General features: G+C 40.3%; 1 protein-coding gene across 1 annotated transcript in view; it reads right to left on the bottom strand.

Annotated features, from left to right (window-relative positions):
• Positions 1 to 10,927: 10,927 nt before the first annotated feature.
• The window catches only part of SLC9A9 (solute carrier family 9 member A9), a 733,387-nt gene continuing 728,177 nt past the window's right edge, over positions 10,928 to 16,137 (bottom strand). The window contains 2 exon segments of the mRNA XM_043990722.1: positions 10,928 to 11,656; positions 13,008 to 13,113. Of these exon segments, the coding sequence (XP_043846657.1) occupies positions 11,420 to 11,656; positions 13,008 to 13,113 (343 nt within the window). The 3' untranslated portion in view covers positions 10,928 to 11,419.

Raw genomic sequence — 16,137 nt, 5'->3', positions numbered from 1 at the left:
TTATCAGTTGCTACCAATTAGTTAGCACAGCTTCTCTAGCTTTTAGAAAAGGATATTTATTATGATGGCATACTTGGTACAAAACATTCATTTCAAAGTCTGCAAGCCACTCTCTTACCAGCACATACATAGTTCAGAGAAAAATGGGCTCAGGTGTAGAAAACAGATGTGGTTAATGGGTAACTGAACTTCTGTATATCCTTTTTCTAGACTTCTCAAGATGTTCTCATTAGGTATGGCATAGATTTTCTGTTAGTGCCTTGAAAAGCCTTGAATTCACCTCTTTCCAACATATCTAGTCTCTCTTTGCTTCCTGACAAAAAATACAGATGTTACAGTTCTTGAAATATGGCTAGGATGCTAATGAAAAAGTCCAAATACTTTCAACCCTCTGAAGCTCCCAAAGTCCTCTTTTGGTCAAGTGGTAGGAGGGAAATTAAGATCTTGACCTCAGTCTCTGTTTCAGTCTCCTCCTTCTCAACCCTCAAGCAACTCTTTCTCAGGAGCTTGGCAGGAGCTTTCTGCCTCTTACCTGTGAGAAGTTTGTTTCCTCAATTCCAAATGAGCTTAATGGATTACAAAAGTCCCAACAGAGCCTGATTGAGTCTCTCAACCAATCTGAAAACAAACAATTTTATAGCATCCACTTGAAATGCCACGCTGGAACAGAGATGTCCAGGTTTTATTCACACCTAGTTCACACCTTTGTTTGATTCAGTTGAGATATATTCTCACCAGACAATGTGTCAGACCATAGTGACTTGTCAGTTATTTTAAGTGGGGTGGCAGTGATTAGATTGACTCAATCAAACCTCTCCTTTACAGGCTTATCACTCCTCGGACTTATTTAAATACAACTACAAAGCAATTTTTGCAGATGTAAAGGAAGATGTAAAGAATTGGTAAGATAGCCCATGTTCATGGCTAGCATGTTCCAATATAGTAAAAAGGATAATAACCAAATTACTATACAGAAGTGAATGATCAACTTATAAATAGATACAGGACAGAAGAATTTTAAAAAACAAAATACATCATCTTAATAACATGAAATGGGAAAAGGTTTTACATAAGTGAAACAAATATTTATAGAATCAGAAGAAAAAGTACATATTGGGAACATTTTTCATTAAATATCTTTGATAAAAGATTCATATAAAAATCTATATGGAAGTCACAAAGCTAAATAAGACTAAGATCTATTCCCTATTAGACAATTGGCTAAAGTTTATGAAAAAAGTTTTCAAAAGAAGAAATGCAAACTATTTTTAACCTTCTGAAAAATGTTCAAAATCCCTTTAAATAAAATAAATGCAAATTTGAACAACTCAGATTTCCTCTCACTACCACCAAATTTGCAACGATGACAAAAAAATACAGCGTCAGTGCTGGAGAATCTGGAGAAAGACTGGAATGCCAATACACTGCTGGAGTTGTGAATTGATCCAACTCTCCTGGGAAACATTTTGGAATTATATGAAGAGAGTGACTAAACTCAGAACCTTGACTCAGAAATATGACTCCTGGCCATATACCCCAAGGAAGTCAGACAGAAAGAAAGGCCTCATATATTACAAAATGTTTTGTGGTATGAAAGAACAGAAAAATAAAATGGATTCCTCCCTATTGGAGAATGACTAACCCAGTTGTAGTATGTGAATGGAATGAAATATTATTATTATATATGAGATGATGAATATGAGAAACATAATGAAACCTAGGATGATTTGTATGAATTGATGCAGGAATGAAATAAGGAACATGAGGAAACAATATGGACAATTATGAAGACAATATAAACTTTAAAAACGTAATAGAACATGAGTAATTATAATAACTATTCTTATCATCATCATCGTGGTTGGCATGCTCCAATATAGTAAAAATTATAATACCCAAATTACTATACAGTCTATACCCTACTCCTACTATTGAAGAGGTGGAGACTGTGGGAGCAGAATATTGAATATGCAACATAGTCACTTATGTCTGTTGGTTTTGCTTCAGGTTTCCCCACCCCCACCCCCTTTCTTACAAGGAAAGTCTGGATGAGAGGCAGAGAAAAGAAAAAAGTGTATTCAGAAATAACTCCGATATAAAAACAAAAGCTAAAAACTTAGATTTTTTAAAAAGCAAAATACTAAATCAATCTGTTGAGGCTTGAGGGAAATTTCTGACAGCTCACTACTCATCATATGTATCGCTTATACTATATCATTCTCTATTTTCTGTGTTAACCTTATTGTCATTTCTTTTGCTGATGAAAATATTGACACTTTCCTTTCTCAATTTCAGTACTGACCTCGTGGAGAGAAAAGTTGCCTTTACCAGAATGGTCTGGGTACCACTCCTCTTGTTGCTTTCAATCTGTTATTCCCTCCCCACCCCACCTTTGTCTGTTTGTAATGCATCTGTCATCCAAAGTCATTGTGTCAACCAGGGATGCCAATAGGAACACCCAATCTTCATAGGTTTAATGGGAGTCACAGGACCTGAGTTTGAATCACTACCCTGCCACATTTTTATTACCTGGGTGATATGATCCTAAAGATTCCTTTGAGTTGTAACCTTCTATGATTTTTCAGGGAATGATATTTGTGAGGGAACAAAAGCCTTTCATATTGTGGCTGCTTACACTCCTACACTATCTAACATTAAGGAGGTGATGATGGTGATAACAATGATGATGGATATGGTTTAATCTTTCTTTATTGGTTCATGAGGTAGAGAATTTTGTCTCTCAATGTGCACAAATAACCATTCTATAGCATTTTAGACCCAGGAGGTATAGGAAAATATATGGTAACTCCAAGGAATAAATACATGGAAGTTGCTTTTTGGGATGTTATTGTTGTTGACCCTTCATTCTGGAAGATAATCAATGCCATCATCAGGGTGATGTCTTGATTTGCATGTGAATTGGATATGTGAGGCACGGCTGCACCAAGTTGTCTGAATCCTTGACACCATTTTTTTCTCATGCCCTATTGTCCCTTTTCTTAAAAGTGAGCTTTTCTGGTCAACTTGACCAAATAAATGGGAATTGCTATTTTTTGAATTCTGGATAAATGGGAGTTTTCACCATTTATTTTTGCAAGGAGTTCTGCTTGAGGAGAGCTCTCTATGTTTCTGATTGCACTTGTACCTTGATAATCATTAACCATTTTGGGTTTTCTCTCATTGATCTGTGGTGAAACCTCATGGACAGCTGAATGAAGTCATAGTGATGGGTCAGGAAATCTGGTCCCTTCTGAGTGAGGCAGCTTGTAGAAATGACACAGAACAGGAGAATTCTCTTAGGTCTTTGCCAGCCTGCCCAGAAGCTAGGGAGGACCAATAGTGCCCTTTCACTTGAGGGTGTAGTAGGAGGACCACAGCTGAACAGATAAGGGATTCTGTTATTTGGTTCTAAAGTTGCATCATCTTTTATTCCTAGCATCTTCATGTTACCAAATAAAACTCAAGTAACCTATGTTTAGTTTGGAGTCACAGATTTAAAAAAAAACCCCACAGTGTGTAGTATATAGAGGAACAGATGGTTTGGGGCTTAGTCCAGAAGAACATAGGCCCACCCTGGGCTCTCAAGCCCAAGTCAATCTCAAGTCAATCCAGGTTGTTCAGCCTTCGAAGAAATACTGAGTGAGTCCACATAAATACTGAGCTGAGCCCTCACACAAAGAGCCCAACTGGGTGTTGTCTTTGTACAGCTCCCTTCAAAGGTCACCTCCTCCTTCATGCTGCTTTTCCCGATTCTCTCGGCTGCTACTGTGCCCAGACCCCAATGCCTTGGATTTACTCTTGACTTTATCTATATTTTCTATATGTATAAGTGTTGTTTCTCCTGTTAGAATGTAAGTTCTTTGAGGTCAGGGACCATTTCGCATTTTCCTTTTTCTTTGTATCTCCAGTAGCTGGCTTAGTGCCTGGTTCAATGTTTGCTTTGCACTCTAAGTATAATATTTCCATGTGTGCAGATCTGAGAATGAAGCTTAAAGAACAAGGCTTGAAAACCCTTATTTAATTTAATAATTTAATGCCTTTTCTTCACAGACCATTTCCTTTTACCCCACTGAAGTTGGGAGCTTCATTTGGATAGAATAGGGAAGGTTGATTTAGAACAGAGTATGGGAATCAGAGGCAGCTAGGTGGCTGGGCCTGAAGTCAAAAGAACCTGAGTTTCCTGACACTTACTCCCTGTGTGACTCTGGGCAAGTCATTTGACCTCTCTTTGCCTTAGTTTCTTTATCCATAAAATGAGCTGGAGAAGGAAACGGCAGACCACTCCAATCTTTGCCAAGAAAATCCCATGGACAGTAGGGTTCACAGGGTGAAGAAGAGTTGGATGTGAATGAACAAAGACTTAGAGGTGTTGGGCACCATGAAGAGCTCATCTAGTTCAACACCCTAATTTTATAGATGAGAGTTGGAAGGGACTTGCCCAAAGTCACACCCTCAGCACATATGTGCACAGAGCTTTGCAAACCTTAAAATGCTATATAAATGATAGTTGTTGTTATTATCATTATTAATTATTGTCATTATTACATGATAGAATTTAAACCCAGTTTATAGATTTAGCACCAGAAGAGACCTTAGAGGAAAGAGGAAAGAAATAAACATGTATTAGGCATTTATTATGTCCCAGGAACCTTGCTATGGACTTTATCATTATTATCTCATTTGATCCTCACAACAACCCTAGGAGGTAGGTGCTATTATTATTATTCCCATTTTATAGTCGAGGAAACTGAGGTAGACAGAGATTCAGTGATCTAACCCTCAAAACATCTCTCCTTCCCTCTCAAATGAGTCCCTGCTCCTCCAGAGAGCTAGTGCTCCAGACTTATAGAAGCACCCTGGGGTCAAAGTCTCTCCTCAAAGATTGAGTATATGGGGTTGTTAGAGAGTGGAGCCATTTCCCCAGGCCTGCAGAATCTACATAATGGAAAGTTATCACCGAAGGACAAAAATTCCAAACTGGTGACTTCTCTTGGCTCCTCCCTTTGCTGCTCCTCAGGACCGGCTTTTGGCGCTGTCCAAGGTCTCTTCTGGGACCAGGAGGCTGACCACAAGAATTAGTTTGGAAATCCCTATGGGTCCATTAGATTTGGTGCAGGGACCCCCACCCCCGGACAGCTCGTCTTTCCTCCTTCACTGCTTCCTTTATATTGGCTCACGTTTCTGCTCTGCCAGGCATGACCCAGAAGAGCATTTCTGGTATTCTCATCCTTAACACAGTTCTGTAAAACACCTTCTTCCCTGAAGGGGGTCAAAGGGTCACATAACATCATAAGTTTGCTTATAGGGAACTGGAGTCTGTCTGTCTGTCTGTCTGTCTGTATGTGTCCAACCAGCTTTTTTCCCTCTGTCTATCTCAGCTATGATCTCTTCTAACTTTTTCTGCTTTTCCTTTGACATGCCAAGTCCACGGGTGTGAACTGTAAAGTTTTATTTACATAAAGAACTGGAAAGAACTGCAGAGGCAATCTAGTCCAATCTTTTCATTTTTCAGATGAGGAAACTGAGGCTCAGTGAGGTCAAATGACTTATCTAAGCTCACTCAGGTAGCAACAATCAGAGGATAGAATTTGAACCTAGGTCTTCTGACTCCAGAACCAATGACCTTTCCATTGTATCCTATTGCCTCCTTGATCAGATCAGTGAATTTTCCATAAAGCAAGCAATCAATAACCCTCCTCCCCTTTTTTGCAGGGCAATGAGGGTTAAGTGACTCGCCCAGGGTCACACAACTAGTAAGTGTCAAGGGTCTGAGGCCGGATTTGAACTCAGGTCCTCCTGAATCCAGGGTGGGTTCTTTATCCACTGTGCCACCTAGCTGCCCTCAATCAATAACCCTTAATTCAGTAGAATGTAAACTCCTTAAGGGCAGACATTATTTCACTTTTGTGCTTTTCCTCCCGGAATCTAGTATTGTTGTTCCTGGCACGTAGAAGGCATTTAATAATAATAGTTAATATTTATATAGGTTTTAAGGTTTTCAAAGCTTTTTACATAGCTCAATTAATTAAATACTTGCTGATAGATTTTTTTTTTTACAGGGAGAAAGGGAGTACACAGAACCAGGTAAGTTCACAGCTTATCAAAGAATGATTCAAGAGGGTCTTACCAAGCTCCTTCTTAACATGCCTCATACAATGTAATTTCCTAGGAAAAGATCCAGGGAGGGGAGTAGGAGAATGTCGGATAAGCAACATCGATTAGGTAAATCAATGAATTCACTTGTGATTCTGCTCTATGAGGCATGGTGCAGATTTCTGTAGCATTTTGTGCTTTATAACAACCTTGCATCATAGACCATGCAAGCATTATTATCCAGAATTTACAAATAAGGAAACTGGGGCCTGGATGCTTTAAATGAGTTGTCTGTGATTGCAGAGGTACAGGTGCTCCAGAGCCAAGACTCAGACCTAGTTCTTCCATCTCTAGGTCTAGTGTCTTTTCTTTTTTTTTGGTGAGGCAATTGGGGTTAAGTGACTTGCCCAGGGTCACACAGCTAGGTTCAAGTGTCTGAGGTCGGATTTGAACTCAGGTACTCCTGACTCCAGGGCCGGTGCTTATCCACTGTGCCATCTAGCTGCCCCTAGAGTCTTTTCTATCATCCTAATACTGCTTGGGGTCTGGGGTCAGGAAGACCTGAGTTCAGATTGGGTCTATACAAGTGTCACATTAGCTGTGTGACTTTGGGGAAGTTACTTAACCTCTGTCTGCCTCAGTTTCCAAATATGCATTCTTGTAAGGATCAAATGAGATATTTGTATGGCACTTGGTGTAATGCCTGGCTTATAGGTACTTAATAGATGTTTTTTTTCTCCTTTTCTCCCTGAAAGGAACACTAGGTTCCAATTTCATCTCTGTAATAACTAGTTATGTGGCCCAGCAAGTCACTTCAACTCCCTTGGCCCAAGTTTCCCCATCTGTAAAATGTAAGAGTTGTACTAACTAAATAATCTCTAAGCTCCCTGTTAGACTTTAAAATGTTAGGATCCTGTGATGATTTTTTTTGGCAGGGCAATGAGGGTTAAGTGACTTGCCCAGGGTCACACAGCTAGTAAGTGCCAAGTGTCTGAGGTCGAATTTGAACTCAGGTCCTCCTGAATCCAGGGCCAGTGTTTTATCCACTGCGCCACCTAGCTGCCCCCTCCTATGATTATCTTTGGAAAAGTCACATCACCTCTCTGGGTCTCAGTTTCCTTACCTGAAAATAAGGAAGTCAGACTTGGGCTGTGATCTAGGATTGGTTCTTCAGAACTTGTGAGTCATCTCACCTCAGGAAAGAATAGTTAGCCAGTTCACTACTGAGAGTTGTGGTTGGAGCTCTGTTTATCAAGTCTAATAATTTGTTTGTATGATTTAATCTCTTCTAACCTCATTAGTCATTAGTGTCAAGAGTTAAATAAAAAATATGTTTGACTTTCACAGTTGTGAAGTTCAGCTCGGCTCAGTAAATATCTTTCACACACTGACACTAGCAATCAAAACAGAGGCTATCACTTAATTTAACAAATAATTACCGTTCTGTAACAGAGGGATAAACAGAGTTCCATCTTATGAATTGCTAATTGTTCTTCACTTGGGAGATGTTAGTTCCTGTTTAGGTCTTTAGTGATAAAGATATGGATGATTGTGGCTGGAATCACCTTCAGGATCATTTGCCCAAATTTCTCATTGTACAGATGAATAAAATAAGGCCCAGGATTATGTGACTTAACTTATCCAAGATTTGAGAAATGGTGCCAACGTCAGGGTGAAATCTTCAAAAAATCCATAGTGTCTTATTTACCTTAGCTAGTGGGTCCATACTGCATGCTAACTCAATGACATAATCCATGCCATTTCTTCCTTCTGGTCAAGGGAAAGATGGGAGAAATTGCCAGTTAGAAAGGGATATTTCAGAAACAGAGAGAGGGCTTAGCTGGTGGGGATTGAGGTAAAGTGGTAACAAAAATCATTCCTTTAGAGTGTTAGCTTGGGCCATTTGGTCTAGTGGGAAGGGTGCTGGATCAGGAAGGAATCAGAAGACCTGGTTCTAGTTCTGTCTCTGTCACTTGCTGTGTGCCCATGGGCAACTCCCTTTACCTCATTGAGATTCCTCAGCAGCAGCATAAAAATAGCATTGAGGAGAGTCGGTCATAGAGATGTGGCCTCAGAGTCACAAAGATGGGTTCAATCCCAGTTTCAGATTTTTGGATTTGTTGTCAAAAATAGGTACTGTGTTTTACTGAACTGATAAAAAGGTTATAAGAAAGGGTATGGTTATTGGGAAGTAGCTTTACAGTAAAAAAGCAAAGTATAAGATTGTTTTAAAAAGCAAGAAATGCATGTTATAACTGCCAATTCCCCATCCTTATGATCCCTTTTGAATTGTGTTCCTGGTCATTCTTCAAACTTTTCATGTTCCGTCCAGAGTTATCTGTTCTCTTCTCTACCCTGAAATGTCAGATTAAAAAAAATGGCTCATTCCTCTTTTCTTTCCTTTGTCTTTGCCTCTTTAACTCTATTTTTGGGGGTTTTTTGTGGAGCAATGAGGGTTGTGACTTGCCTAGGGTCACACAGCTAGTAAGTGTCAAATGTCTGAAGTCGGATTTGAACTCAGGTCCTCCTGAATCCAGGGCTGGTGCTCTATTCACTGCACCGCCTAGCTGCCTCCCTCTTTCACTCTAGAGGTAAGAAAGAGAGTCCCAGGTTTTAATCTTTTCATTTAAATTAATAGAGAAGAAAAAAACAAACAAGGTTTCTGCCCTTCTTTCTCCCCTAATGTCTTTTCTTCCCTCTTTATTTTTTACCTATTAAATTTATCTGTTTCCTTCTGGTGTTCTAAATTCCAAGAGGAAGATGCTATGCTATCATGGTCTATTGGTTTTTTTCCTTTTCCAGGGTCCCCTAGGCTAGAACCACTAGAGAAAGTCTAGTATAGAAGATAGAAGGTCTGCCTTGCAGACAGAAAAGTCAGGTTTCATGTTCTGCCTCTGATTTATATAACTGGGGTGCCCAATACAGGCAGGCCATTTACCTTTTTGGTGCTTCTGTCATGTTCCTAAAATGATGTTACTGGCAACTTGACTTGCTAGGCTGTGTCAATAGAGGGAGTTTCCACACAGGGAGTCCCTAACCACCAACCCCCCTCACAAAAATCCCAATGTCCCCTCAGTCCCTCCAAAGTCTCTTGCCCACCATATCATTTTGCCTTTAAGTCGCCCTAGCTTTGATTCAAAAGATCCATGTGCCTACCATCTATGTGATATTTCAAAATTGACTTGGTTTGATTTTCTCTTTGGATCAGGATACTAGGTACTGCCAATGAGCTTTTCTCAGTATTGAAATAAAACATTTGCTAACAACTTGTCTCATTTTAAAAGTAATATTTTATTAGATTTAAGTCAAACCAGAAAACCCCATGCTCTATCATTTTTTCAGGTCTGCCTGGGATGCCCAGAAGCCAGGCTTCCACATTTCTCCGGCACTAAGCCCTTTGGTCCTCTATTGAGACAACAAAACAAATGATGCTCACTTTGGGGCATCTGCAGTCTTTCTGGCTAATGTTAAAGACTGAACATTTGGTCAACAAAGGCCATATTATTTCCAGATTTCTTGGACATGAGGAGAACTTCTTTCTTTACTTGGCCTTCAAAAAACCACTGAGCTAATTCCTTAAAGACTCATTATAATCAGACCATCTAAAACTAAAGCTTGCATCTTGAAGTCTCACGTGAATATTTCCCTTTCAAGAGCATCCAGGCATGAGGTATCTTCATGCCCCCAAAGGCACAGGTCAGGTAGTTGAATCAAATAGTCACCTGATTCTTGTGTTCCAACAATGTGCTTTAAGCTGTTTTTTGTAAGCAGAGGCTGAGTTTTTTCTTTCTCTTCCCCCCCCCCCAAACCTACTCCTTGCTTTTTTGGAAAGGCACTAAAGTCTATCCCCTCTCCCCCTCCCTCACACTTCTGCTGCTGTTAATCATAGATTTATGTTGGAATTGAATGGACAGGTGGCTGGACAGGGGTCTGGGCACATTCTCCTACCATGTGGATGGCAACCCGTGCTTGCTGAATCTCATTAGAGAGGATACAGAAACATCCCCTTTAGAGCCAAGAAGGGATTAAAATGTAAACACTGGCAGGGAAGCTCATTCATCAGGCAAACACAGGGAGGTGGGGAAGAGATCCATCTTTTCCTTGGAAGTCTTAGTAAGGGCCCTGCTCTGCACTTAGCTGGCAGATCATTGAACAAAGACCAGAATAACAAGAAATTCCTAATGTGGCCAAAGGAACCCAGTGAGGATGTAAAATCAGGTACAGCTGATAGTCTCTGGAGGTGGAGTGATTGGGCCTGCCTCTCCAAAAAATGATTTGGCTTCGATTAGTTGGTTATGATTTAATTCAGCAAGCATTAATTAAGCACCTCCTGTGCAGATACTGGGGAATACAAAGATAAACAGTGGAAAGCAGTCCCTGTCCTCAAGGGCCTTAAATTCTTCTGGGGGTGGGGGAACATGACATGCACACAGGTGAGTAAATATGGGCTATTTGGAGGAGTGAGAGAATACTAATTTTTTAAAAAGTGTATGTGTGTGGGGTGGGGCAGGGATGCTCAGGACATGCCTTACATAGAAGGTGGCCTTCTAGGGTGCTTTAAAGGAAGATAGGGGTTGGTGTAGAAGGAATGGATTTCAGGCTTGGGACCCAGACAGGAGGGCTGGGGGCAGCCTGGGTAAAAGGAGATAAAATGCTGGGTATTATCAAATACTCAGCTTGGGCCCTGGACTCAGTATTGTTTTCCAAGGCAATGTGTTCAAATGTCTATAGCCCTTAAGAAAACAAAACAAAACACCAAACCCCTGCTCATTTCCCCACCCCACCTCCACCACACACACACACACACACACACACACACACACACACACACACACACACACACACACACACAGAGTCACCAACAATCTCCACCAACTAAAAAGCTGGACACTCTAGTGCAACTGGTAAAATACTTTGGAAGCCATTCTCCTTATCCTCCATTCCGCCCCCACCCCCATCTGTAGTTAGGAGACTCAAATCCCCTGAGTCAAGAGGTCAGGGAGAAGCAGGCGGAGAGGACACTTGGGCAGACATGGATGTATCAGTGTCACCTTTGGAGATGTGAGACTATTGACCCTCCCCTCCCCCCAATTCATTAATAAAAATTGCTGCTGTCAGAAATTAAATTCAGTTGTATAATATGGAGCGATGATCATAAATTTTCATTTCTTCAGGCACCAGAGGGATACATGTGACAAGATTTCGATTCTCTTCAATTTATGCATTTAATACATTTCCCAGCGTCTTCCCAGCTCTGTCTAATCAGCCGGGCTTGTATTCCTCCACGGTCTTCCACCAGCATTACTGGTAATTAGGGGCGCAAGGCTCATGCCAGTGAATTCAGCTGGGATTGACCAGGGGTGTGTTCCAGTTTGAGTCCATAGCCACCTAATCCGAGATCCCCCTCGTAAATGTTTTCTTTGCTTGGAGTCTTCGGGGAGACTTTTGGGTCCTGCCCCAGACCTTCAGAGGGGCTGGAGGGAAAGGGGGCTTGCTCTTGGAAGTTCATAGCCAGTTCGTCGTGAGTCACAATGCAGTCTGTATCATCCTCCTTCGGATGATCCTGGGGGGTTGAAAAGGTAAAGGGGTTTACAGCGAAGGCAAAACATATCCCAGCCCGACCCCCTCACCCCACTTTGCCATCACGCAGAGAAACTCAAGGGAAGTTTTCCTTCCCTCCAGACCAGAATGCTTGCTTTGGGGTCGACAAACCTTCCTCTTTTGGGAAGGACCCCCATTTCTCTCTCTATGAGTAATGATTACCATTTCTACTTCCGTGGCTAATAGTATTTGGCATTGGCATCCTCATTAAAATGGATGCTTAAAATTCAACTTGTCGAAAAACAACCATGCTGGAAGTAAAGGGTAGTACCATCCTATAAGTAGGAGACTACCTATGGGATACTTATGATTTTACATATAATGTATGTATATAGATAGGTATAGACATAGATGCACACATATATAATGAATTATCATTGAATTTAACGAGTATTTGTTAAATGCCTCCGGGCTATACTCTGCGGCAGGTGCTAGAAATAGAAAACAAAATCAAAACTGTCCCTGTTCTCAAGGGGATTATGTTTAGTCGTTTCATTAGTATAACACGTGGGCAAAGCTACTTTGGAAGGTGGTTAAAATAGAGTCCAATGAACTTTTCAGTCTATTGAGTGAACCAAAAGATCTAAAAGTATTCCCTGGCAGGAAAGGAACTCTTTACAATGGACTGAAGAAGCTTAGGGAGGTAATCATGTCTGTCTGTATGGGTATCTAAATATCCATCCATCCATCTTTATAATTTCTATGTACACACACATATACATCTGTTAGTTTTGATTTTAAAAGATATATGCCAAGGAGTAAGGACTTGGCAGTTATAAAGCCAAAACTCAGCATGTCTGAACTCTAGAAATGGCTGGGAATCACTATAGAGGAAAATGGAATGAATTTAATTTAAGTTGGACAGTATGGGAAATTTGTGAATTATCCCAGATGTAAGTTCCTTTAGAAAAAGGAATGAGGTTAAAAATTCCCCTGCCATGGCTCTGGAAAGGTCAAATGAAATAACCTTGAGGCTAAATTCCCTGACCATCTGATTTACTTCTAATTGTACTAATTGGTTCTTGGCAATTTCACCCACTCCCTTGAACTAAAATTTTCCAAATGAAGCAATTTATGAGGGCATAATGTTATGCTCACATACTGTCCAAGTTCATTTTATGCCTTAAAAAGTTGGTAGAATTATTATTGATATTATTACAAAAACATTAGAACTCGGTCAAAGATCACAACTTAAAAGAGGCTTGAAATGCTGCTCCATAAAGTCCACTTCCCCATCCCTAACTATGGAAAAACACCCCCTTGGTCTCATCAGACATTCACCAAGTTTGTCATGTATGTGATCATCTACTTACCCCGTATGCTTTTGGACTAGTCAGCAGTTTGGAAATTGGATTACACCATTCTGGTAGCGTGGTTGTGAGTGGTGGGCCAGAATGAGTCAAAATTGGTTTCAGATATCTGTACAGTCTGTTAAGGAATATTTTCCAAAGTACAGCAATGGAATCTCCCTAGTTCAATTTACAATAAAGATACAAAGCAAAGCAAAACAAAAACAAACAAACAAAAAAACCCAAATCCCAAAACTTTTCAGTCAAGTCAAAGCAACAAGCATTTATTAAGCACCTACTGTCTGCTAGGCATTGTGCTAGCTACTGGAAGGAACGGCAAGCTGAACATAGTAAGTTTGCAAATTTATGTGCAATCGTCTTTTTTAAAAAATGTACTGTTATTGAAATTCTTGTTTTATTCCATAAATTTTTATTAATTAATTAGTTTATTTATTGCAGGGTGACGAGGGTTAAGTGACTTGCCCAGGGCCACACAGCTAGTAAGTGTCAAGTGTCTGAGGCTGGATTTGAACTGAGGTCCTCCTGAATCCAGGGCCAGTGCTTTATCCACTGCGCTACCTAGCGGCTCCCTATTCCATAAATTAAAAAAAAAAGATTTATACTATCTGCTTGAAAGAACTGCCTCAAACAATAATGTAGAAAACCTGATTTCCTTAAAACTGTACACAAGGCCTTACTCTCTGGTCTTTTCATGCAGAGGCAGAAATATTTCAGGAAATATTAAATAACTTCATAGCTGGGGAGAGTGAACATATGTTGTTTCTCCAAAAATACTTTGTTTCCACTGTTCTACACATTCACTTTATACTTCATACCTCCATGCATCTCTATCTAATATTATGCAAATAAGCTGGTAACAGACTTATCCTATTGTCTAACACCTGTCTGTCCTATCTTTACTTTCTAGTGTTTTATCAAGTTCAAAGAAAAACCTGCTCAGTGAGAGACATTATATTTTGCCCTAATCATCTATCAATAACAATCCACCGAGACTCTCTGTGGCTGACTTCTCCTTTGCTGAGAGCAAAGTAGCGAAAGGATTTCACAATTAGAAAAACATGGAAAGACTTGCATGAAGAGGGAGGGAGACAGTTCAGAACTTAAAATAGAACCAAAAAAAGAAATTAAATTTTTAAAAAAGAAACTAGGTTTTACGCTTTCTGCTGTTTGTGCTGCTTGGGGAATATTTCACCTCACTGGCTTCTTGACTAGGTCTGATAAATGGAGAAAGGGAAAGAGAAAGCATTTAATCCCATGGTGATTCCTCTTTTTCCTCCATCTACCTTAGTCTTCCTCATGGATGGACTGACTTTAGCTCCCTTTCCCTAGCTTGCCCTGTCAGCTCCACTGCTGGACGATGCTGGATTCTCATTCCTGGCATTTCCCTGGTCCAGAGCTGTTGTCCTACAGAAGGAACAAAAGTGGTGAGTGGCTTCCTGGTAATGGGCATGGATGAGGTGCACATGGAGCCTAGAAATATCTGGCAACTTACTCATTCTGGCTCAAAGTTATTTTCCTATAGATAAGACTCTAAGCTGTGCCTAAGAGAGAAGAGGGGGAAGGAAAATGCTTAATGCATCCCTGACGTCCAATCTGATTCGACAAAAGATTTAAGCTCCCATTATATGGGAGACACAGTGCTAGGTGCTGGCAATATAATTCTACTGAGAAGATCTTTTTTAAAATATCTCACTCATTTTTAAGAGAAAGAGAGTCCTAGAAGTTTAGCTCTAGAAAGGAACTAAGGAATCAACCAATCCAGCTCCCTCATTTTATGAGGGAACAGAGACCCAGAAAAGGTAGCTTATTTGTAGAACGTCATGGAGTTAGTGAGAGAGATGGGACTGGAGCTCAGGTTTCTAAATTTAGTGTTCTTTCTACTATATCACCTGCCTCAAGAAATGATGTTTTTAAAAGTATTTATATTCCCAACACCTAGAATAGTGTCTTGCACAGAGTAGGTACTAAAATGTTCATTGAATTGAGTCAAAATTAGGACAAACTCAGAGGACATTAAGGGTCAATGAGAAGGATTTTAAAATTCTCTGGGTTTCCATTACTACTTGGCAGGTATGGTTACAGAGCTGAAAATCCTTAATGAATTTCCATTAATTTTCATTATAGAATGTGATTAGCTTCAATTTATGAATGGAGGAACTTAGACCCAGAGATGTAATGACTGAAAATAATCTAGAAGTTCCCTTAGGTCCTCATGTCATTTGCCCCTATCATCATCAACAAGAATAATTTCAGGAGCAGCTAGGTGGTGCAGTGGATAAAGCACTGGCCCTGGATTCAGAAGGACCTGAGTTCAAATCCAGCCTCAGACACTTGACACTTACTAGTGACCCTGGGCAAGTCACTTAACCCTCATTGCCCTGCCCCCCCAAAAGTAATGCAAAAGAAAAAAAAGAATTTCAGTATTTGATTATACAAGATGGCACACAAAGTATTACATAAAGAGAACTACAGAGAAACAACTTCCTACCGCCTAGGATTACAATATCATCTATTTTAGATAGGGAAGAGATATTAGGGGTTATCTACTCCAACACTCTCATTTTATAGACAGAGATGAAGAGCTCCAAGATTGAGAGGTTAGCTCAAGATCATAAAGAGAGGCTCATGGGGGGCAGCTAGGTGGCGCAGTGGATAGAGCACCGGCCCTGGAGTCAGGAGGACCTGAGTTCAAATCCAGCCTCAGACACTTAACATTTACTAGCTGTGTGACCCTGGGCAAGTCACTTAACCCCAATTGCCTCACTAAAAAAAAAAAAAGATAGGCTCATGGCCATGAACCGAAGCCATGCCAGCCTGGTGCTCTTTAATCTTTCATTAAAAATAGGCATACACATCAGGAGCTATTGGCAGATAAATGAAAATGTTTCACTAACAGTTGAATGAACTTTAAAGGCATTTACATGATACATGGTTCATGGGTGCAGGCCCAGGGATGGACTATGCATCCCCAAGAACCAGTTTGCTAATTTGGGAGAGGTTCCTTGGTGATGAATATTCTCAGTCACACTAACTCACACAGACCATGGACTAAGGGCTCATCATCTACATTGGTAAAAGGAGGAATGAAAATATTGATGTAAAAATACCAGGGCTAACTGCATTTTAAAGGAAT

This window comes from Dromiciops gliroides, chromosome 3, assembly GCF_019393635.1.
Source record: "Dromiciops gliroides isolate mDroGli1 chromosome 3, mDroGli1.pri, whole genome shotgun sequence".
Taxonomy (NCBI): Eukaryota; Metazoa; Chordata; class Mammalia; order Microbiotheria; family Microbiotheriidae; genus Dromiciops; species Dromiciops gliroides.
Note: the sequence above shows the minus strand (reverse complement) of the source record. Positions and strands in the feature narration are given on the sequence as shown.